This window comes from Pygoscelis adeliae, unplaced genomic scaffold, assembly GCF_000699105.1.
Source record: "Pygoscelis adeliae isolate BGI_AS28 unplaced genomic scaffold, ASM69910v1 Scaffold171, whole genome shotgun sequence".
NCBI classification, from domain to species: domain Eukaryota; kingdom Metazoa; phylum Chordata; class Aves; order Sphenisciformes; family Spheniscidae; genus Pygoscelis; species Pygoscelis adeliae.
The window spans coordinates 8951264-8975931 of record NW_008824186.1 but is presented as its reverse complement, the minus strand read 5'-3'; the positions used below and the strand labels follow the sequence as shown (position 1 = coordinate 8975931).

Genomic DNA, 24668 nt, shown 5'->3' with positions numbered 1-24668 from the left:
CACAGCATGTGAAGTGGGCAAGCCAAAGATATTCAGTCAGCAACCATTTGATACCAGTTCCTTACCTGACACCACTTCGAACACATCTTTGTCATCCCTTCCTCAAATGGCTGAAGGATGGGACCGGCTCAGGACGATCCATAAAAAAGCCTTTTACTACAATAACCATCCCTCAGACAAACGTGACCAACTCGAGAGGTTTCTGCAGTGAGCTAAGCAAGACATTGGAAAACCACAGTCCCTCAGGTATCCATGGGAAATGTGTTTTTGATGCTGCAGAGCCCCTGCGCTAGAGAACAGCCTCCAGGCCCAGCCGTCCAGCCACGCTACTCCTGTTTGTCAGGACTGCTCTCCTCTCACCCGGCCACAGCGTGCCCTGAAAGGGCTCCAGCACTAGCTGCAGCCCCTCCTGCCCCAGCCTGCTGTAACATCCCCTGCGGTACAACCTGGTTCTTCGTCTCTCAGGACCATGTCAGGCACAGACAGCATCCAGACAGCAGCACGTCCAGCAGGCCCCGTCTCCCCAGGCAAGGGGTTGTAGCTCTTCACCCCTCTCCCACCAGGGCTGCCGCTTACCCTATTTTTAGCAATAACAGCAGCAAAACCAGAGAGAATTTGCACTCACCTTTTCCCCTGAGGACTTCCTGGGTAGCTGTGAAGAGCCTCACGCTTCTCGCCTCCTGCGTCTCCTCCTTTCACAACTTCTTTAGAGCTGGTTCAGGGCAGCCGGCCACCACCTTATCCCTGCAGGCTGCCAGTGCTGCTCTTTCACACAGCCGGGTGATAACGGGGCCCTTCATCCAGCCTTTAAGGGCTGCAGCTGCAGATCTCCCTTCTCGGGACTCAGCTGCCCCCCCCCCCGCAACATGGGGGATGTGCCCTTGCCACCGACCCTCACATAGTGGCCTGCAACCAAAGGTATACACAGGCTGTGCTGTGCAAGGCCCATGCTTAATATAGATGCTTCATAAAACAGCCTCCTAGAGAAGAAATACTGTCTTTACCCAGGAAGAAACTGTTTCTTCAAGGATTTGCTGGAAAAAGGAGCTGTGAGATCTACAAGTAAATATAATGCAGCTGTGTATCAGCTGTAGGTAACTCCGTTCCAAACCTCTAGGGTGTGAAGCTGGAACATCGAGACAATGCACCAGGGCGCTCGGGTTTGGGACAGGGACATTCTGTGTCAAAGGTTTGCCCTGGTTTCGAAGCCTCTGCAGTCTGACAGGCGCCAGACCTAGAGTATGCTGTCACAGAAAGTCCCAGCTCCAGACCGGTACGTATTTATTGCCAGTAGCAGAGCTGGGGAGTTCAGTGGCTTGCCTGCCTAGCTGGCCCCCGAGCTCAAAGAGATCACTAAGACCAGGTGTCAGTATGATAGTGCCGATTTCCTGGCAACCTTAACACAAAACTTGCCAACAAAGCCAAGCAGCAGCTCTAGGTCAGCAGATAGCAGGGAGACGGAATGGCCAAAGCAGCTTCCCCAGCACCTGTTAATCATGCTACCCTGCTTGAGGACTAGGAAATGTAAATTACTGAGCTATGGGAATGCTGAGACCTTGTGAGCAAGTGTGAATGCAAAAGAGCAGCCTTTATTACAGCTGCTTGAGGGGCACAGTAAGTAGGAACTATAGACTACCTTCCAAAATAGAAGTGTTCATTGTATACCCTGACCTCCTGCGAGCAAGGACCAAATCATGAGCCTGAACTGACAACATGGTTAGTGCTCGCTGAATAGCCAGCCCCAAAGAAAAAGTCAGTTGCCGTTCACACCAAAAACCCCCTCACGCTACAAAGGGGCAGTAGTACTATGGAACCAGTAGCCGCATACATCAAGATGTGCTGCAGTGCTGAAAGGTAGAGTCACATACCAAAGCCTAACACGTTTCTATCCTTCATGGTCCACACTTTTTTAATAAAGACACCAACCATTAAGATGCGGGAAAGTTTACAGATTGATCTGCCCTCTTTGAATGGAAACTCTGTAGCTGCTAAAGCACCCTCATAATATCCCAGTGTGCTGCACAGCGCCTCGCTCAAGCTCTGCAGTCACACTTCATAAAAAATCTGCATAGACTGTCTCCTGGCAGTGTCACTGTACTTCCCGTAACACAAGCACTTTAAAAATGCCTCCAAGGCTTTTCCTTCTCTCCAGCTCTCACCCCCCAAAAGAAAGTCTTTTGATTTAAAGGAGAATAGTACTTCTTAAGTACAGACCCGTCGCTTGTTAATTCAAGTTCACTGATTGGCTTTAAAGTCATTTCTTCCACTTCTGCTTTATATCTTTAGTCTTCTTAAATTTCTTCTGTTGCTTGGGTCCTCTTGCTGTTTCTAATTTTCTCTTCTTCTCACTGGGAAACAGGAAGAAAATATCTGTTAAGAGTACACTAGATTCCCATCCGGCTGGGAAATTTTTCTTGCAGAAGGGGGGCGAGGGTATACATAGATATGTGGTTGGGAGAAAATAGTTCTCATTTCTTGGGTCATTTAAACTGGTGCTAGAGAAAGCACGAACAAGAGCATGGCCTAGATTTTCTAGTGTCTTCAGATTCTCTAACCCAATTTGAATCCCAGAAGATCTTGACCTTTAGCTCTTGTTGTTGCTTTTCAAGACTTTATGTGTCCTAAAGGCAATTCATATGGGGCATCTGGAATTTAGAGTACCTAGAAAAAACATTACCACTGACAGTTTTAAGTATACAATTTTGTTCCTGCAGTAGATTCTGACTAGAGCAAACATGACAGAGCTCCAATCTTTATAAGCACTGACAAGACACTCTCATTCCTGTAAGGCTTCTGGAAACTCACAGCTTCCAGCATTCATGAAAAAAAACCATGAATAGACGAAGGGTGGAACAGAGATCATGTAATTACTTCAGCTGTCAGGCACCCCAGGAAGGGGAAATAAGCAAGCAGGCAAGTCTCAACTATAAAACCCCCAAGGAAAAGAGGAAAGACTCCGTGCTGGCTAGGTAGAAGAAAGAAGATGGATGAAAAGGAAGGAACTGCAGAAACGCAGACTCGGTATTTTGCAGGCTTAAGCTCACATTTGGAAGAATTCTTCTTCCCTGAATTTGCATTTTCTCCGGTGGGACCATGACAGGCTCCCCCTCAGTGTTAGCTCCCAAAGCAAATGGGACAGTTATGTGGAATGAGTTCTTTCTTTAAAAGCGACCCAAGGGAGAAATAGTACCAACCACTGTGCATGATCAGGATCAAGACTTAATCATGTCAACAGGAAAAAGTTACAATAAGCAACTAAGTGACATGAAGACAGGACTATACTCTAGAGCAACGCAGAATTCGCAGCAGCAGTCTTGCCATTAGAGGAACCGCAGAGTACCCAGTAGAGCTCTCACGTGCTCACACCCTGATTTCTCCAGGAAAACTGAGAATCTATCAGGGACGCTAAGTTCATTTGATCTGCATTTAACTCTTCAGCTTCGCTCTTTTGAAAAACATTATAATAAAGCCAGCAGGAAAGACCAGAGAGACATTTCAACTTCCTTAACCTTTTCAAACTGACGACGGAAGCGTTCTGTCCTGCTTTGCTCAGCACCTCATTCCATTCTTCGTCGTCACCCCGGATAATATATCTAGGTGAAAAAGGTAAAGGACAATCCAAGTAAAATTGCTAGCACAAAGTAAAAAAAATAAGGTGATTATATTGTCAGGCACACACTACTCTACGAACAAAGCCACTGCGTCAGCACCCAACCAAATCAGTATTTGGAAATGCACACAAAACTAGACTGGCAAAGGGACACAATAGCTTGTCACCAGACTGTCAGCAGACTCAGTCCAAACTAGGTCAATAGCACCCAATTGTCCCCATCCAAAGCTGGTCAGCGTCGACTGAAGTTCTCTCAGGAGCCCCTATTGTAAACATCACAAAACTGTTCTAGGAAAGCCTCTCATCAGAAGAGCCGAGTGCTGAGGAGAGTACATCTGTTATGAAAGCAACAAATAAGGCCACAAAGGTTATACTTCCCATAGCAGTGGTGTGTACCTCTACTTTGCCCACTAGATTTCTCAAAAGGTAGACCTTCAGTCACCACAGCTTTAAGCCTGACAACCACAATCGGATCTATATTCACTATACAGATTTCTTTATAAAAGCTTGAGGGCTTTTTTACTTTCCCCCCCCTCCAAAAAAAGAGGAGAAGGATGGTTGTGGCAGTAAAGGAAGAAGATGCAAAAAGCAATGGCTTGTCGTGGAAAGTCAGCTAAATTAGCAGCTGCTCTTAGGCCAGCAGTAAGCTTGAATGGTACAGTTTTTCTGCATCAATCCGGGAAAAACTGGAGATCCGCAGCTTTCTTTTGAAAAGAGAAATTAAGAGAACAATTGCTATTCAAATAAGCTCATGTTCTGTGCCCCTTGTCTGGGTGCTCAAGTACCCTGGAAATTACATACAAATTTAACTAGGCAAAGCAGTCATGTAGCAAAATTGAGTGGTTGCTCTCCATCTCAAGTTCTTAGAGATTTAGAATAGACCAGCCTTTGTTCATACAAGGCTGAACAATACTGGACAAAGCCTTTTCAAATCAGACAGCTCTGTCTCCTCTATTAGTTTTCTATAACCTGTATTGAAAAGTGTTCAAAATAGATTTTTGTCTCTCTCTCCTCATGGAGGAGAACAGAAATCTCTTTCTGGGTGGAAAAAAAGGGAACACGGTCCAAAATGACAAACAGGTATGTAACACTATCAACACTAAAAAATGGAGTTAAAACTTTTAAGAAATTCTGGTTATATTGTTTTCCTAATGTGACTGACTTGCAAGTCACTTTAAATCACATCCATTTTTGTCCTTCCTTCAAACAAGACAACCAAAGATTCAAAGAAGCTTTTATTCCTTTTCTCAGATTTAACGGAGATTAATCTAGAGCCAAGAGAGACAACTTCTCTGGGATGTCAGTATAGTAAACAGGATTTATAAGACAAAAAGTGGGAGGAGGAGAGAGAGAAGGGAGAGGATCGGTGGCATGTGTAACTCCAGTTGGTCCAGAAAAAGAGACATCTGCTGACACTTCAAGTAAATTGCTGGTTCAGCAACTCAGTATCCTATAAATTGTCCAGCTCTACAGCAGTTAAAAGGCATCCGTGCAAACTGTAGTTAGTAAAAGAAGCTCTGGCTGGTTGTTCTTTTTCTGTTGGTTTGGGGTTTTGATGGGGTTTTTTTTGGTTAAAGAAGAGAATATTAAAATTAGCCAGGTACTATTTTCACTGGAGTTGCACACACAGCTAAGCTGGATAGCAGACAACAGCACCCGGGTATCCTGGTTTGAGGAAACTAATGACTATTTCTAGAAGTACGGGAAACTGTAAAATTAGAAACAGTCCACAGCCAGGCAGCTTGCTTTATTACTCCACATTATAGAACTATATAACTTACATACATAACTTACATATGTATAATATACATACCGTACACAGCCAGGATCAAGACTGACACACAGATACATAGTAAGAGCTACTGCCGTGAATAATTTACCATTTAAGTGCCAAAAGAGAACTGATGTAAAAGAAGAATGTGCTCAAGGTCATGCCAGAGGCACTGGGACAGAGCTGAGAATTGATACAGCATTCCTGTTTGCAGCACATCTTCTGTTTGCAGCACTGTAACGACGAGCCAGCCCCAGTTCTAACAACTCAGTTCTACAGTTCCACAGACAGACAGATCTCACTGCTGATCAGCTGTGATCTGCTGCCTCGAAACCTTTCGCTTTCTGTCCAAAATACCAGCAGAAAAGTCAGTAAGTTCACACTTGGGAGTATGACACACTTCTCGGGCAATGAATTCATGTGCTGAGGTAAACAGGCGAATGGCCTTGAACAGAAGTTGTTACTGAATTTAATTCATACTGGAAAGGATGTTTTGAGAGTGAAACAAAGCAGCTGCTAACAGAGCCGATGAAGACTAAGTTACTGGCTGTCAGGCACACAATACTCCAAGTTTCCGTTAGCGTAGCAGCATATGCTTATCTCACCTGGCCACTGTTGAAAACACCCACTGCTACTTCTCATTTATTGATGGTTTGAGCTTGTGATACTGCAACTACAGCCTTGTGTACAAGTCTCAGCAAGATGCACGAGTGACCCGGCATTCAAACAGATATCAGGGGAAAACTGGATTTGAGACTCATACAGATAAATTCTTACTGTGTAAGGTCCATTTCCTTCAGCTTCCCCACTTCTTGCTTGTGTTTTTCTTGGAATTCCTTTGCGGCTTCTTCCTACAGCAGGACAGCACAACAGATGCATTAAGTTCAAGTGCAACATTGACCATGTAGTGCAAAGAAAACGCCTTTCCCACTGAAAAAGAAGTACATCCCCTAAAACAAATACCAGATGATCCTGAAAAGCTTCTCTCTTTCATATAATTGCATTTTTATGGTATTTCTATAGATATACTTGAAATATGTAACTCCAAGAACATCTTAGTAGGTTCTGCGAGAAATCTGTATAAACAAAGCATGACTGCAAGCATGTAACTCAAAGCTGTCAGGTTTTAACTACCATAAAGTGACAGACCTGATGTGGAATTCTTTCCATCCAAGAAAATTTAGATTACAAGGCTTCTACACTCAAGGGAACTCCATGAAGTGTTTACACATGTATCAAGAAGAAAGTTCATAATTACCAAATCATCACTTAAAGATTTCAGTGTTGGCTCCATTACAATATCCTTTGTTGCCACCATCTGCTCCTCCACAGCTTTTTCCTGGACTGTGTTGAACAACTGAAAATGAAGTAAGCCAACACATCTAAGACTTGCTGATACTTCTTCTAGGTTATTGCTTTAAAATAAATAAGAAATGCCGTCTGTCCCCACGAAACTCTTCTAACCTCGCAAATATGATCACGCAGTTGTTTATTTCTGATGCATGCATTCCATCATACTGAAATAAAAAGCTGCTTCCTGAAGGCAGAATTATATACAGCTTTTATAAAAAGTATAGAACTAAAATCAGTCAGCACTCAATGTCACTCGCATAAATGTAGAAAACTCGTAATTTACAACATACTTTATTAATACAGCGTCATTTGATTAACATTTGCAGCTAAAAGCTGCATATTTGGGTTTTTTATGTTATTTTCTTCAAGATAATTATAAGGGTGTTATGCCGAGCAAATCGCCTCTCCAATCCTATGCCAGACTGCAGAAGCTTTGCCGCCGTATCCTGATCCTCGAGAACTAGAGGCCCCAGACTCAGCAAGCAATTGCAAGCAGTTGGCAAGCATTCTGTCCACCTCACCATCTGATAACTCATCACGTTACTCACTTTATCATAGACAGTAGAGAGAAAGAAAACCAGGTCCAAAACGTTCCAATTATTTCACTGGACTTCAAGTCTACCTCTAAATGACGTTGGAAAAGGTTTTTTTTCCAAGAAAAGTTGAGATGCCACCAGTGCAGTGAACAATCACAAACAAATGGCTCAGGCTCAGCTGGCAACATGGGTTGTGTGCTCAGCATTTTGGTCAGGACATTTCCACATTTAAAACCATAAGACAAGCACTGTTATCTGGGAAAACACTATATAAATCAATGCCATAAATACCTGCCTTTTCCACTGGGATTTTCCCATCTTACAAAGAAGTTTACAGTCCATTATTTGGGACACGTTAAAGATACGCAGTTCTGACTCAGCCTTCTATTAGTGCCAGGCTCAGTATTGGAATCACTTCGGTCCACTACAACCAAGACAAAGCTTGTCATGACGCTATTACCTGAACCACTTTGCGGACGATTCTGTTGAAGAGGCCCATCAACTGACTGATGGGCAGTTCTACCTCCTTTTCCAGTTGGTCCAGAGATTTATGCTGCAGGCCAATCCCCAGAAAAAGGGCCTGAGGAAATGACATGTATTTCAGTTAAAGAGGCTTTTAGAGCAAACACAAATATGTAATACCCTCCACACTCCCTACATTTTACCAAGTCCTCGCTCTACTCAAGTAGTACAAGTTTCTCTGGTACAAGCTGAAGCTTTGCTCAGATACACTGGAACACCCCTAAATTATTCTGTAGATGGCAGCTGCCATTCCCTACCTAGTACAGATGAATACCTTTCTCCTGAAGTACAGTTCAAGAGCCAGAAGATTTTGAGGGTTTTTTAAGCCACAGTTCACACCATATTATAAATGCATGGAGTACTTCACTGAACACACAACAGAGTATGATCCCTACAAATTGTATTCAAAGCAAACGCTAAAGGTGGAAGAACACTACACAAGCAGGGGAAATCATGAAGAGGACTACAAAAGAAGCAAAGTCTTTTTTTAAAGATGACATGAAACAGGAAACTATTCCAAATACCTATACAAAGAGAGGTGAAGCACGGCTTGTTCTCACAGTGATACATACCGACTGTGCAGCAGAGAGAGAGATATCACCCATCTGGTTGAGAAAAAACATCCTGGCAATGGCAGGTACCATATCCATGATGAGATGATAGTCCACCATGTTGCGAGAGTACATCTCTAATCTCTTCAGGTCATACGGGATGAAAACTGATTCTAATTCAGCACGGCTGATGGCTGATGGGTACAATAAAAAGACAACAATGTCAAGACTGTTCTTCACAGCTATCCAGGATCTCACTATTTAACAAGTTCCTTTTCACATCATTGAGTAAAGGCCAACTGCTATCCCACAGGTTCACTTCCCAGCACGCTTCAGAATGCGACACACTAGGTACAACACCGCTATTCAGACTGGCTTGGTTATTCAAAGTCTTTTCAGACAGACATACGTCCGTAAGAAAAACATTGCAACTGTCAAAACAGACCAGCATATCAACTCAAAGATGCCAGAGAGACTGAAAACAGCGTTGAGAAACACAGTTTGCCCAGTTTTTAACTGTCTTACACTGGTTTTGCTGTTAAAGAGCTTTGTTCCCACGTAGCAGCAACCAAAACTCTTTCACCAAGACAAGATGCTAAAACCCCACAAGACACAGATTACCAAGTTCTCTCAAGAGGACTCCCCTCTGTTAGGCATACCGAGAAAACAGCAATTTGCTTTTAAGCCAGAAGGGACTGTTAGAACTGTCTTGTCTGGCCCCTTTTTTTATACTGCCTGTGTGTTTCCCCCAACAAGTGCTGCACTGAGCCCAATAACATGCAGTTGAACTAAAGCCTCTCTCTTAGAAAGACATCACATTCCATTTTCCAAATTTCTGATGACAACGTTCTTCCTCAGATCCTAAGCAAGCTGCTCTGCCCACTGACCCTTGCTATTCAAGGCTTCCCTTTTAATTCCATACTGGATTTGGCAGGTGTCAGTATCCATCCATGTTTTGTCATGCATTTAGCTGTTACAGTCAAGAGCCCTCTAATTTTGGGTTACTTAAATCTTAGATCAAAAAAGCAGGGAAAAAAAACCCACACCAAAAAAACCACCACTACCTGTTTTCGGTGGCAGAAAATGTCCTTTTAGCTTTTACTTAGAAATACAAGCGTTTTTCTGGATAATAGGAACAAAACACGGTAACTGACCAAGAGCAATTCATGGCATGGAACTCTGATAAACATATACCTAGACTTTGAACTGCAATCTAACTGAACACTGTGAGCCAGGGTACTCACGTGGTTGTGGCTGCTGTTTGATATTTTTGTTCTGTAGAATATTCAATGCCAACGAGGGAGAGAACGTGCTGAACTGGTAGGAAAGCAGAGAAAGGAACCGCCTCCTAAAATCTATAGGACAAGATGATTATTAAATTACTCCTGTGAACCTCTAGAATAAATATCCCAGAAGATTCTTCTAGCGTTGGCAAAATCAAAGTTACCTTTCCAGAAGGCAGTAAGCCAAGGCTCCTGTTCAGTGTCCTCTTCATTCAGCATCTTCAGCATGATGCACGAATGCTCACCAGTCAGGTCATTCTAATAAATAAGATATATTTCCCATCATCCCTGTGAACCTTTTGCACTCTGTGCTCAACTGAAGGCAGCAAAGGTCTTCAAAATCAACAACAACTCCTCATGTATCAACTGCTACTGATCACCACTACCTAATGTAAAAGCTATGAACTTCTAGAATTTGGTAAATCCCAGTGCTGAGGGATCTTGGCTCCTTGAGGTAACGAGTAGTCACCAGTATTGCAAATTCCAGGTACAGCTCAAGAGCCAGAAAAACAAAAAGAAAAATGCAGTGACACGGTACAAATAAATTATTCTCTCCAAAAGTACTGTAGCTGCTAGTGCTGTTTTTTGTAAACACCTTGAAAAACAAGAGCAGTCAGTTCAAGGGCCACTTGCATATTTTAGCAATGAGCACATTAATAACCCTCAACAGCTGCACCTTGGCTTTAATTTTTAAGTGCAAACTACTTAGAAGACCACATTCAAAACCCTAAAACTTTACTCCTTTAGCTAACTATAGGCCCAAAGAACAAAAATGAACATAAACCCCAAATGTAGTCTCAGAAAACTTTCCTGCCAAATCACATCTCACAGAAGCTAATGGAAAGATGCCCAGTGCTTTCAATAGGGCTGGATTTCATTCAGAAACAGTACGCTACTTACTGGTGTCTGCCTTAGATAAACTGGCACAAATCCAGCACGTTTCCAAAACCTGGGGAAAGGGAAAAGAGAAAATGCACTGAGAATTATGGAGCTGTTGACTCTACAATACTACTTGTGGTTAAATGCAATCTATCGACCGTGCAAGAGCAACGGTTGAAAACTAGGCAAAAGTCACACCCCGCCAGCTGATGAAAATGAACACTGACAGAAGGTAGTAACAGCAATCAAACTGACGGAGGGTCTAACTTTGAGGAGTGAAAAATGATGATTGTGATATCAAGAAATGAACAAACTTTCAAAAACTGAGACACGATACAAGTGTTATTGTATCTGACATGCTTCCAGGACCTCCTTTAAAAACAGGCAAACAGGTTTTGACCAACAATATCACAGACTCCAAAGGGATACCCTGGGGAGGGCCTGAGGATTTACAGTTTACTTCAGAGTCTCTGCTCTTCCTCAGTGAATGATGATTTTCCCTGGCAACTTCCAGGTTTCAGATAATCACTTGTGGACCAGAGAGAACCCCAGACGGATCAGCAAAATCCTGCTGACATCCCTTTCCGTCCTCCTGTTCCTTCTTGCATCTTAGTTGTGAACTGATCCTACAATTCATTTTGCCCAGTAAAAGGAGGACTAGTGTAAAAAGACCTGCTGAGACCAAACATATGGCATCCCAGACAAAAGAAAGAAGCCAGGCCCAGAGCAACTGTCACTGGCAACCTACCTCCACAGGCCATGGGATGACTACTCATCAGCTGCGCAGGATGTTGCAAAATTTCATTTTTTGTGCACCCCAGCCTCTCCCTACCCCACTATTCATCCTTCTTTTATCTATCCCACCACAGCTAACAAGTAATTAAAAAAAGAAGTAGTGAAACACTTTATTCTCCCGCTCTGCCCGAAGAGGGATCGTTCAAATAAAGACATCTGAACTATTTGCTTTATAATTTGCAAAGATTAAGACTATTTCACAGTAACCATTCAGTTCCGAAGCTCTCCTGCACAGCTAAACAATTCACCATCGCATTCTGGCATGAACTTTGCAGCATGCTTGCCATGGAACAAAACAGGCTACAGTCTCTGTATCTGAAATGCCAAATCACACATAGCTGTCTAACATTGTTCTGACTGGGTCAGTCACAAATTGGCCTCCACCGCTCTTACTTCTTCTGTTGAACTCAGTTTCATGTCCTCTGTAAGTGGGGGCAGGCCAGCAAGGAACTGAGGTTTTAGGTGATAAATGACTGCTTTGCTTTTAGGCTAACGACACAAAGAATTCTGCATTATTGTGAAACTGTCTCCCAAACTATGAATTCACCACTTCTCACACTACGGCTAAGAAAGCCTCAGAAACCTAGATATTTTGTAGAATTTGGTAATATTAAAAAAGTTAGCAATTATTATAAAATTGTATGCTTTTATATAAAACTATGTTGTAAAGTGCAGGTAAAATGTAAGAAAAATTAATAAATGATTTCCAGCTGCAGTAACTCAGTTTCTCCATGGTAAGAAAAGCAAGAAGCAGCTGCAGTTGCTGGCGAAAAGCATTTACATTACTCAGGAAACTAACAACTAGCTTTGAAGTCAGCAGCAGCTCAAGCTTCTACAGGTCACAGGACGTAGTATTTAACTTTTCCCTACTTATTACAGGCTGTTGTTACTTCTCTAGCCTGGAAAAACTGAGCATTTAAAGCTAACTAACTGTTTAGAAGGGTCACAGAGACAACCAAGAAGGGAATGGGTTTTCCCTCAGAAGGAGTTTGAGGAGAAACTACCCTGAAGGATGCACTTAGGACCAGGCCTACTGTACATCAAGAAAAGGTCTTACAGGAGAAGTGGGCTTGGACCTGTCCCAGTTTTAGAAACCAAGTGAAGCATGCAGAGATAACGTCCAAGGGCTAAAATACCTGCATCTATATCTATATACATTATTTGTATCTATTATATATAATAGATATTACTTTCTCTAATTTATATAGTTATATTTTTGCACTGGATGTAACTAGCAAATAGAATAATGTCTTACTTGAGTAATCTTGGTGTTAGGCCGTAAGATACCCCTAGATAGTCTAGGTTTTCAGCTTGTCTCTCGCTTAGTTTGAGAAGTAAAGGAGGCAAGTCTTTCCGAGGTGTCACAACCTCTTCTAATAAACTAACAGTCTGAAAGAGAAAGTGGAAATAGGTTAGTAGCAATCCTCACAGAAGTCTGCACATTAAATCTCTTGTTCTGTATAAAAAATAAATGAGTGTTTCCTCCTTACACAGAGAAATCATTACCGAGACTTACAGTGAAAAACCCAACAGCTTAGCACAACAGAAAATACAAGAAATGCACTGAGCTCCATACCTCACTGCTTACAGTTGCAATTTCTTTTGGCTTTTGAATTGTTTTTTCTTCCAAACATGGAAATTTGCCTTCGTAGTACATCTGCAGTAAAGTCAGAGCTCTGCTGCCATAGCCCATCTGTGAAGTAGGAACAACACACTATAAGCAAAAAGATGTACCTAGTTTTTAACACAGGGCAACAACGTTGTCCCCTTACAAACCCATTAACAATCATCCGTGCAGAGATCACTCAGTCCCTGCAAAAATGCATTTTCTTTGCTACATAGCAGCTCCATGGAGAAGGACACTACAGAACCCGGACGTCCGAAATCACAGTGAGAGCCCAGCTGGTAGTTCAGGACTGTGTAATAATTCTTGGTGCTCAACTCTGGCACTCAGAAAATGCCAAACACCAGCGTGAGAATTTGGTAATCTCACAATAAATATCACTGGATCTTGATCGTATACTGCTGCTTGGGATACTAGGCAGCATTGTAGCATGCCAGCAGTGACAGGAGCACTGGTCTGCTACCCACCCAGAGGAAAGCAAGTCCCCCCAGCCTGCTGTGGCATCTGACCATTTCTGTGCGCCTGACCTCATCCTGGTACTACCGCTGGCTCAGTCCCCAAGCTTAAAATGCTGAAAACTGGAGCAATTGAAATGTTTGTCCTGTTCTTGAATTCTGCCTGTACAGCCATTCTCACGGTACCACTGCTGACTATTCACAGTAACTGGGTTCCAAAATACTTTACCCCCTGATAATCCGGATGAACTGCAATACGAACGACACGCCCACCAGAGAGGCCCCCGAAGTCCGGATCTTGGAACTGCGTAAGAGACGAGAGTCAATTTAAAGAACACAAATGGGTACTCTGGAAATAGATGTTGGGTGTGAGTACACAGCCAAATGATTCACCTGCTCTGAAATGGTCCAGGGAATAAGATCACCAGAAGCTTTCTTTCCCCTAGAAAGGCTGTTCATGATAGACTGGCGAGAGATCTCTCCCTCCATGCACACCTGCCAGAAAAGGTAAAAGACCATTAATGGAGTAAAAGTGTTTTCTCTTACAGCCACTCCACTACAGCAGAATCAAAATTTATACTCAGTTGCCGAGCCCATTATGCAGTATTGACATTTCATGTGATCCCTGCTCTGCAACATGACGAGCAAACACGTATGTGCCAACAAACAGGCTCTGCCCCTAAAAGCCCTGTCTCGGAAAGCACACCAGCGGGCCAGCCAGGTACATCTGACGCAGCAGGCGGTACACTATGGTGCAACAGAAGCCTGAAGAGATTAAAGCATAGAAAGCGCTCTATGCACTTTCTGTAGTCCATCAACAGCAAGCATAAAAGCTTGTCCCAGCAATATTTCTCTTTAAATGTCATATATTTTTCATGTAAATGGGGCTTTTAAGAAACAGTAGATTTAAACAGCTGCATCGAACACAGATAATTAAGAATCTGTGTTCTTGAGGAAGGAAGGAAGCAGTCAGATACCCAACAGCCAAGGGCTGAAGTACATCTCTAAGCATGTACCTCTGAGCAGTTTGTATTTTTGCAGGTCTATTGCAAATAAAAGGAATGCTAGAAACATGGGATAAGCAGAGTGAACCAGCTCTCCTTGCAGGAAGTTGAAATGGGAGGACAAAGTCATCTCCTGAAGCAGTAGCTCAGCTCCTCAGAAGGCTTCTCAGCACAAACACATGGTGGAGACTGGGAGGTCTATGTGAAAGGATCAGCATCACAATGTACTTACACAGCAATTAGTGTTAATGAAAGAAAGTGGGGGGGGAAAAACGGACATAATACACCGTTATAACACACACAAAACCACAGCCCTAAGCTACCATCTACTCCTAGATAGTACACTGATAGTACACCGTCTCACTGCCGGGTACTGCTTCATTACTGAAGAGTTCGCTTCACAGATGCATGCTGCTCTCTTACCTGAACAACAGCAAGTACTTCTGGTAACGAATTCTGGGTAGGTGGAACAGGTGGCAAAAGGCAAAAAAGATGATGGGCAGGTGCATCAGATAGCATCTGGAGGTCATTGGGTGAGTTCTGGAGGGTAAAGACATATCAGAAAGTTGAAGAATTATTCCATGAGAAGACCTTCAAAGTCCAGTGCAATGTTAGTAGCTGACTTATAAACGATCCTTCATTTTCTGAACTTAGGGCTATTAAGAAACTTGGAACTAGTACAATACTGATGGATGAAGAAGCTCACAGGCCAGCTCATGGCTGTTACGCTACCAGACAGCATCTGGTTTTTTTGAAGTGAAACTTCTTGCTCTAATATGTACGGAACTGAACTTTCTATTTTTATATAGCTACTTATCTCTTAATCTACCAAACCTTAAATAATTTTAAGTGTCAGATTTTCAGTAGTCAGTACTTCAGTACTTAAGGACTTCACCACTCACATTTACTAGTCACGCATGGTCTTGAAACCTTGAGATGAATTATTACTCTCTTCAGCAGTACAATGGTACTACTCTTTTGGTTAACTTGAGGCTACTAGAATACGGTAAAGAGAACTGCAAAGGAGGTTCATCACTGATACTATTCTGACAAGCTTGTAGGCTCGTCTAGAATTTAGTCTCCAGAATTTCTCAAGACAAAAATATTCCAGGTATCTGTAAATCCAGTATATTCGGCCCAGACCAAGGCAGACATCTTCTCAGAGAAAGGAGGATACGGATCTGCATACAACAGGAAGCAACTGAAGCTGCTCAGAAACCTCAATTAGCCAATTCAATTAGACTGTCATAACAAGCACTGCTCCCGCCACAAAATTACTAGCTGAAATCTGGATAGAAGTAGCACAAGCTTTACCTTATAGTGTGAAGCCACATAGAGGGCCATCAGTCTCTGCAGAAAAACTTCTGATGCTCTGTGGTAACAAAAAAGTGTGTCTCTATTTACGTAGTATCTAAACACAGGGGTTAAGGAAACAACCTCCTTGGAAACAAGGAAAAAGCTCCTTGTTGATTTAGGAGTAATATTTTCAGTACAGCCTTGGGCTACATGCTGGCTTGTGCTCTTAGACTCTTCAGCTCTATCTACAGGAATGAATGACTTTGGGCAGCGTTCATAGCTTTCACACCCTTCATCTGTAAAGCTAAACCTTTTATAACTCCAACGAGGACTTCCCTTCATTCAACCCTTCCTTAGGATCGTCTCTGCAGTAAAACTGGAGTTTGCTCATCTCCTGGTAACACGCACCACCAGTCTTATAAGGCAGCGGTAAGAGCTCAACTCCAGAAGTGTCGTCCTAATAGACTTGCCGAAAGATCATGTGCTGAGGTTATCACATTAGCTGGAGAACCCACTATTAATCAGCTTGAAAAAGCCTCTTTCACCTGAAAGCAATACATCTTGATCAGAGCCCAACATTTGAGTAAGGATACAGGTCACAAGACTCAGGCAGCGGGCAGCCGGAGATAATTCTGGTGATGCTGAGACAGTCCAAACACAGCAGATCATTTAGCCACTTTTCGACTGGGTCACCAGGGGCATATCTGATTGACTCATGGAGGGAGACTTCATGCAGTGTACGAGCTGCAAACAGATTTCAGAGAAGAACATCTAGTGTTGGAAGTTACAGCTAGCAAAGGATCCAATAGGATCAGTGTCCTTTGAAGGCCTCCCAGGAGATCAGAAAATGATTACTCGCATAGCTTTCATCCCTTAAAAGCTTTTACATCTGAAAATCGTGAGGAAAAAACAGAGGAGAGTTCCTTCATTTTCCCATACCACTACCTTCCTACAGCTGCAAAGTACATGGACACATGGGATACCCACAGGGCTTGCCAATCAGCAGCACCGGAGGTCACGGTTAGGCACCACAGTGCAGAACACAACGGAGTACCTGAGGTGAGTTTAGCTGTAGCCGTAGATTTGTTCTCTGCTGTCATGGTGACTTGGGTTTGTGCACTCTGTTGACGGAGCTGCTGAATGAGCTTCAGAGATAGTGATCGACCAGTACCCTCATACCTGAAAAGCAGAAGACAAAGGTCTGAAGCAAATAACCAAACAGCAATCCTGAGCCACAGGGAAGCTCCACCACGGAACTAGGCTGCCATCCAGAGCTATGTACCGTTCGGAGGCCTGTGCAGGCCCCAACCATCTGTGAGAATCGCTGCCTTTGGATGTTCTTGCACATGTAGGACAGGGCAGCCTACCCTGACACTTTCTTAGTCTCACCATATTGGAAGGAAGATGTCATTCTTCCCTCTCTCCTAACAGGCTGCAGAATCTTGTTTATGTATTTGCTCCTCGTAGCAGAACAGAAGAGGTGCAAGTCAAACACTTAATGAATCCACAGTGGAACCAAAGGAAAGCAGCAAGTTCAAGTACTGACTCTTGGTTATTTTAAGGAGCAGTTCCACGACAGATCAAGAATTAGCAGGACTTGATGTAATAGTGTGATAAAAAAAGTACTGTAGATAAGAAATAGTCCACTGGCACTTGCACAACTGCTTTCCCAGGCAGACAGTTGCTGCTCAAGCCTTACCCGTTGATTGTAGAAGCCATGAAAACAAGATAAGGGCCTAGCAGGTTTTTCACCAGGGGTAGAGGAATGGCGGCAGCTTCATCAATCACAACAAGTTCAGCTTGACCCAGTTTCACAGAATCAGCAGGGTGTATGTACTGCAAGGAACGAGAGGACACCGTCACTGTCAACAGCGGCTTGTCTGGGAATTGGGGAAATGTCAGAGTTGGCAAAGCTGGAGCCCTGAAAAGCCGTTTCTTGTCCCTGTTCTCCATGACCACCAAGCCAGAGACTGAGACATGAAAACAAACAGCTGGGAGAGGGTTCACGTTACCCTAACAAGGACTGGGTCACACATCTTGTTTTGCACATTTCCACACAAATGTATCTGCAGAGATCATGAAAATAAAGGAAATCTAGTCACTAGAAACATATGCTCTTCCTTCACTGTTTCTTTCACCTTCCTTTGCTTTTGTTTCAAGAAGAAACCCACAAGCCATTACCAAGGGAGCTTTGTAATCTACAAGTTATTCACAGAAATAAGGTATTTTATGAAAGTCACTCACCAGAAGACAAGGTCTGCCTTAAAGCAAAATCAACCAGGACAGTTACACATCACATGAAATGAACACGCTTAAAATCAAAACAACTACAGCAACGGTAAAGCCAACAGTCAGGAACAACAAGTAGAAAGGCAAGAGTGGAAAAGAGGCCAGTTACCTGAATGGTCTGTCTGTGCTCCTTGAACACATTCACTCTGACAACAGCCTTGTTAAACTCCGGATTTAAAGACTGAACAATCTCATAGTCCAGATGTTCCTGAAAGAAAATATTGTTAAACAGTATGAACAAGCCAAGATCTAAGAAAAATACTGTTTACCACTATCATCAAAATAAGCTCACTAAGAGTACACTGTTATTTCAGATTTTAGTTAAAAACTCTTATAACAAAAGCTTCAGAGGCCTGAGAACTGGGAAATTATTTACTTATGTTAAAAACTATTTCACAAAGAAACTGATTTACCCAACTTAAAAACAGAGAAGGAAACATAACTGTGCTATGATTAATTTTTGCAGAACATCACTAAAAAGGCTGGTAGCCGATGTATGTAAACAAAAATCACAGATGAGATGCAAAGCCCCTCCTAAACAGGAGCGCTGTGAAAGTATTGTAAAATAGTCTGCTCTCCTTACCTGGTACTGCAGTGCATCAAAGCCTTTAAATATGAACTCAAAGAGAGTGTGAAGGTTATCAGGGCTTGGAGATGTGACAAAGATATTGGAGTAACTGCACAGAAAAATAAAACAAGAGTTTAACTCTTTTTCTAACAAATTTTACGTATACATACTAAGTAGAATGTTTTCTTTATACGAGGGGTTGATTCCACCTAATAACCAAAACACTGCAGATTCCCTTAGACACATATCGCAATTTATGTGTGATCGTTTTGATTTTTAAAGACTGAGGTTTTCTTATTACTATAAAATAGAAAAAGTTGAATATCAGTGTGTGCGGCAACCAAAAGATGTAAGAAGAATAAAAAGGAGTGATGTAGGACTGGAAATTACAAATATATTCAGCTCCTGTCATTTTTTTTTTTTTTTTTTTTTTAAAACTCATGGGTGCAAATAAAGCCTGGGAGACTGGGGGGGATCACTCACCCAAAAGCTACTGCTCCAGCAATAGCCAGTCCCAAAGCAGCAGATTTACCACGTCCCCTGGCTGCTGTTAATGCCACAGTGCTCCGCAGAGTCTTCTCAGAAATGGCTTCAATAAATTTTAGAACTGCTTTTGCCTGATGATCAGAAAAAAACGGAAAACAAAAATCAGCTGCGTTGAAATTGCTTTCAGCATTCCTTACACTTACCACCAGTACGTGTCTTCTTTCCCAGAACAGGAAGAAGGAAAAGACAATACGGGAGAGCTGAACATTTAAAACCCAGACAAATAATGCGCAAGAAGTGGTAATCTTGACCCACTGAGTTCTTGAAATTATTCAGGTCAAAACACAGATCAACAATGAGTACAGCAATTCTCAATTACTACCTCCATGCCACTGACCACAGAGTATATTCAGCAAGACGGGAAGAGGCACACTGCTCTCAGACGAGGAAAATGAACACACCTGGGCAGTGAGAAGACCTACTATAAAAGGGCTGAAGCAGTTGCACAGCTCTGGGAGCCACCAGGTTGAACTGCAACTTCTCAGTGGACACTCCAAAACAGGAAAGACAACCGCAATAGGGCCTTCATTTGCACTAGCCAGCGATTCTCAAATTGGAGTAAAAAAAGTGTAAGGGAGGCAGGAATAGGGGCATATTAAAACATGACGCGGATTTTCAACTTCTATTCAGACCTAAACTGAGCAGAAACTTCAGGTTAAGTTTCCTGCTTATTTCAAACCCTGAGAGCTCATCATCCTTTTAAATGTGGACTTCTCCAGCACAGCTTCCTGTCTCCATTCTAGTCCTTCCACTTATTCTCAACTTCATGAAGAAAATCACCGATACTGTCGTTGAGCTACCATGTCCAAACAATTTTTCAAGGAAATTCTCTAAGATCACCCCCATCACTGTTCACGCTCAGATGTGATTACGTGCAAGATGAGACACAAACATCAGTACCTAAGGTGAGCTGCCAAGCACAGAGTATCTCAAATTTAAACACCACACCAACCTGATCCAGGGTTTTACAGCCATCCACCAAGACTCCCACAGGCTGTGTATCCTGCAAGCTCTCCTTCAGTTCTTTCAGCTCCAAGTCCTGTGGCCGGAGGCTATCCTCCTATAAGCACAGGATTTACCGTAACAGGATTAGTAAAGGACACTTTGGCACAATTATACCTTTGTGATGTCTTCTGATATCTTTTATCAGGCAGAGAAAGATATCTGAAAGGAAATGTTACCAGAAGTTGAATATACTCCCTAGAAACAGAAAAATTTACACGGACAGATATTTAACACTTCAATTTTAATGCATCTTCAGGAGAATGGTTACATAAGAGGTGGGTATCTTGGCTTCCCCAAGCTTGGAGGAAAAAAGGAAAGGATTTTTCAGTACATGGTAACGGGAGAATGGCACTGCTAGGAGGAAGAGACCATGGACAAATTTTCTGAAGAATTTAATTCCTTTTTCAATCTTCAGGCTGTACCAGAATTTTATGGTCTTTGTTATACCCGTCATACGAGGTGTACGTATTGCCATGTAGGGGGAAAAACTACTGCAGCAGCAATAGATCAGTCTTCAAACTGATACCTAGATTTTCAAAGCCAAACAATAAACTTGGGACACAAAAGCAATCACTTTTAAATGGAAATGAATTCTGATTTTCCTTATTGTCACTTAAAATTCCAAAGGCATCAGTCTATCCATCCAACAGACAAGCATTTGTGCTGCTGTCAATATTGTTACAATGCTAAGGGGGTTTGGTTTGCTTTGTTTTTTAAAATCAGTGCCCTGTTAAAATGTTTTTACCATCTCTGACAGAACCTATGCTGGTATTTCTTAGGCCACACGAAACAGTTCAAAAGCACAAAGATTTTTATTTAAAACTGGTTCCGTTTCACTTCAGTCTACGACTGAAAGTGATAAAAGGATGCATTTCTAACAGTGCAAGCTGTATGTCTGGCTTATATTCAGTGAACGTTTCCCGAGATGTGGCATGCGTAACTCAGAAATTGAAACAACTACCACAGCGCCTAGGTATCGGGTGTCTCCTGAGCTTGTAATATACTTATTTCCAAAGTGTTTTCCCGCCCTCCAACTGTCGAAAGGTCTTTTTATTTGTCTCGTCCCAACTGTCCATCAGCTTAAAATCTCTCTATGCACTTCTGAAACAGCAACCACAGCAATTAAGCTCCACCTTGCTAGGCTAAACAGCAATACAGCAAAATCAATAAATACAGGCAAGCACAAAAAACAAGCTGTGACAGAAAAAAACCCAAGGAGGAAAGAAGAGACAGCTTCCCATGCTTCACCCATACCAGGTATAATTTTTGCAGAACGTTCTACTTCCTCTCTGCAAGACCATTATTTGATATAAATCAGGGTGAAAGGAAAGCTCCCTCTTTTTTAGACCTTTAACACACCGTGGTCAACTCAGACCAATTTCTTCCAAGGAAAAAGGGCTGCCGTTGCTTACTGACCTGCGACTGTGGTGGGACAGGCGCGATGTTTGCAACGTGACTGGAGATGGGCAAGATATTCAGCTGATCATCAATCACGATGCAATTCTTGCACGAGGCCAGAGACAGAATGAACCTGGGCAGTCAAGCAAAGGCAACGCAGTAAGAACAGGAGCGACACAATTGCATTTTGGTAGTTAATTTAAACTCTTTTCTAAACCCAGACATAGTATGTACAGCTACAGCTCCTTACAGATGAGCTACGACACGTTCACACAAGTGGCAGTATGCCTCTTATCATAAAATCAGGATCATCTACACAGAACAGGTATCCACTTACCAGGAGGTCTCCAAAGAAGAATGCTAACTAAAGACGATCTACCAAGAGAGCATTTAAGCGGGAGGTAGCCGCATAAAAGCGTAAGACGTGAATCCACAGCAGTTGTGACAAGCACTGACCCCAAAAACTGCAGTCAGTGCTGGCTTATCCATCCTTCTAGTTTCTGACATCACATAACCACCTGCATGCTAAAGAATGATTTCTGCAATCTTCCCACGGCTAGAGCTAGGGCTCATCCACTCAATAAGAGCTGCTTATTCTATACAACAAAAGCAGAGAAAACACCTTTACAAGACGCTTCTAAAACCACAGAGAATACTCCACACTAAGCAGTTTTATGTTTTACAGTGGAGCAATACGTATCTGAACTTCGGTGCATCCGGAGCATACGTTTCTACAGAGCGTTACAAGAAAGAGAACAGTTCACAAGTTCGGGCCTATTTGCATATATCCCTTGTAACATATCCCAAAATTTTGTATACAATCCCTCCAACAACAAACTGTATTCATTTCCAGAACAGTAAGTGAAAACTTCACTGAAGCGGCCAAGAAGCCCTATTCCAACGCAAACTGGTAGGATGCTTTCCTAATATGAACACACGACGTTGTTCCAGGTCCTTTTCTTGGGCATAGAGCCTCGATCCTTTACTCTCTTAATAACCTACCTCTCATTAAACCGCCCTACCACGTCCTGGTGTGCCTCTGTTCTATATCGAGAGTGTACATCCTGAAACAAAACGAAAAAGTCAATCTGGAGAAGGAACAGCAGTAACAGTGATATTTCACAAGATCGTTGCTCATGGGACAATCCAACTTCTTTTCCACTCTTGTGGATTACAGTCTCCCTTTCCATCAACACCGCATCCCAGACAGGATTCCCATTTTCTGTTTGTTGTGAAACATCCACATTTTCCAGATACTTGTTAAAAATGTATTTTTTCCACCATTACTTTTCACAATGATCTTACTTAAAGGATTAAGAGTCAACTCTGCCAGATACAGAACATTTCAAATACCTCGGGGATGCTAAGAAAAAATAGTCCATCACTTTAATTCACCTACTGGCATTATTACTAACAGAAACAGTTCCTGTTCTAGGTGTAAGTAAACTCAGTATGAGTAGTTCATATCTAGAAATATACAGTAGTTGTGAAGCTAATCTCACCTAGCAACAGGTCACAAAACACTCAAAAGGCCTATTTTTTACTTAACTTTCCGTTACATGGGCAGATAGCATAAATACTTTCCAAAACTATTGTGAAACAGAAGAACACAGTTACATTTGTGAATGGCAGGTGTTTCTTCCTTGTAACCTAGCAGTGTTTCAAGACACAGAGGTTGGCAGAACGGCCTAAGCACAAGACATGCAATCATAAATGAATGAAGGAGCAGGGAAGATGATGGAAGGAAGGCTATAGCCCGTAACAAAGGCAAAACTTAGCATCACCACGATGTACCTGCTTATATAAAACAGACACGTTACGTCGAACGTACCATGGTCATTGTATAGAGCTGCTTCAGTGAGTTCATACTTCTCAGGAGAATCACCACAATTCCACCCCCTTCTACTGTTTCAACAGTTCTAGCTAGCAGGTTTGGAGTCAAGGCTTCAAAATCCTAGGAAATAAAAGTTGCCTAGAGTTCACCAGTGCAACTGGCACCTACTAAAAGGAACAGAAAATCTGAAAACATTATTTCTCAAAGTTTAATTCACGCTTAACGTTTGCATTAACCGACGTCCCATTAAAATTCTACCAGCAAGGCTACCTCATCCTCACAAAACTTGTAGAAGACACGTAAGGCCATCATAATTGAAATAACAGACGCAACAAATACTATTCCTGCAGCATTTAAACTGAAAGCAATTAATACTAGTGCAATGTCCTTTTTAAGTCAAAAGTTTAACTCCTTACCTGAAGTACGCACATGCCAAAAGTGTTTCCAAGAATCTTATGAGTTTCATTGTAATAGCAGTAGCGAATGTTTGTGGCTGCTATAAATAACTCAAAAGGATCATCGTCCTTTATGTTTAAAGTTCCGCTTTTAATCTTCTTCTGTAGTTGTCTCATCCTCTTCTTCCGGTGGCTGGAGAACAAAATTACATGGAAGTTTTCTTGGAAAAAATTCTGAGAAAAGTGCATTCAGGCCTACGTTCAAGTCTAATTGGAAGTCAGAGCGCAGCCTCCAAGGAAAAAAATGCTTGGATCACACTTGCTGCTTTCACGGTACGTTCCCGTGTGCCTGCAGCCCGAAGTGGTGGATATCACACCGAACCAGCTGTTTGTGCAAGCAACTGCTCGGCTGGAATCACGCAGTTTCAGGTAACGCTTCCTTCCTGACTCTGTGCAGACTGTAAGCATGCACGCAAATCTAAGAATTAAAATTTCAAACTTTTTCAAAATGAAGGCATTCTAATGCTTAATCCGCATTCAGTCCTAAGTATTATTGAGGCTAAAAAGCTGAGGAATTAAAGTTTTGGCCTTTTGAGGTTAAAAAGGTGAGGGAGAGATTGGTCCAGGACAACAGGGTTAGCGTTAGAGCTACAGAAAGAAACCAGAAGTACCTAGTGCTGATGTCAACTGTATTACGGAAGCCAGATTTTAGTTCTGGAAGACCAAACTTCCCATAGCTCCTCCAAGAACTAATCTCGTTTCTCCTTACAACCAAATCACGCAACCTACGCTCAGCAGACCAGTCACGAAGCTTTTGCTTCACACAGAGCAGCGACCGCAGCACGAGACACAAGAAGCAGCTTACCTGCTAAAGCCCAGCTCCTTTTTGTAACACCACAGGACAGAGGGTCTGGCCTTTACGGTTGCTTTAGACAACATGTGATGAAGTATAAC

At 42.4% G+C, this 24668-nt stretch overlaps 1 protein-coding gene across 1 annotated transcript; it reads right to left on the bottom strand.

The window, feature by feature from the left end:
* Positions 1-1888: 1888 nt before the first annotated feature.
* On the bottom strand, positions 1889-24668 carry NAT10 (N-acetyltransferase 10 (GCN5-related)). The gene is made up of 27 exons (XM_009334551.1): positions 24580-24668; positions 23736-23907; positions 23317-23439; positions 22488-22549; positions 21504-21618; positions 20035-20142; positions 19020-19153; positions 18552-18645; positions 18078-18176; positions 17379-17515; positions 16734-16858; positions 16273-16423; positions 15698-15794; positions 14807-14923; positions 13773-13874; positions 13609-13683; positions 12877-12993; positions 12556-12689; positions 10527-10575; positions 9791-9884; positions 9588-9698; positions 8365-8537; positions 7731-7850; positions 6640-6738; positions 6159-6232; positions 3510-3593; positions 1889-2348 (listed from the first exon to the last, which is right to left on the bottom strand). The coding sequence occupies exons 1-27, from the start codon at positions 24651-24653 to the stop codon at positions 2255-2257; spliced, it is 2934 nt and encodes a 977-aa protein (XP_009332826.1). The 5' UTR covers positions 24654-24668; the 3' UTR covers positions 1889-2254.

Coding starts and splice junctions, on each gene's coding strand:
- NAT10 (XM_009334551.1), bottom strand. CDS start 24,653: ATGTTGTCTAAAGCAACCGTAAAGGCCAGACCCTCTGTCCTGTGGTGT. Junction 6,233..6,639: donor AATCTTTAAGTGATGATTTG/GTAATTATGAAC, acceptor GTCCTGCTGTAG/GAAGAAGCCGCAAAGGAATT. Junction 3,594..6,158: donor AAGGAAATGGACCTTACACA/GTAAGAATTTAT, acceptor TTTTTCACCTAG/ATATATTATCCGGGGTGACG.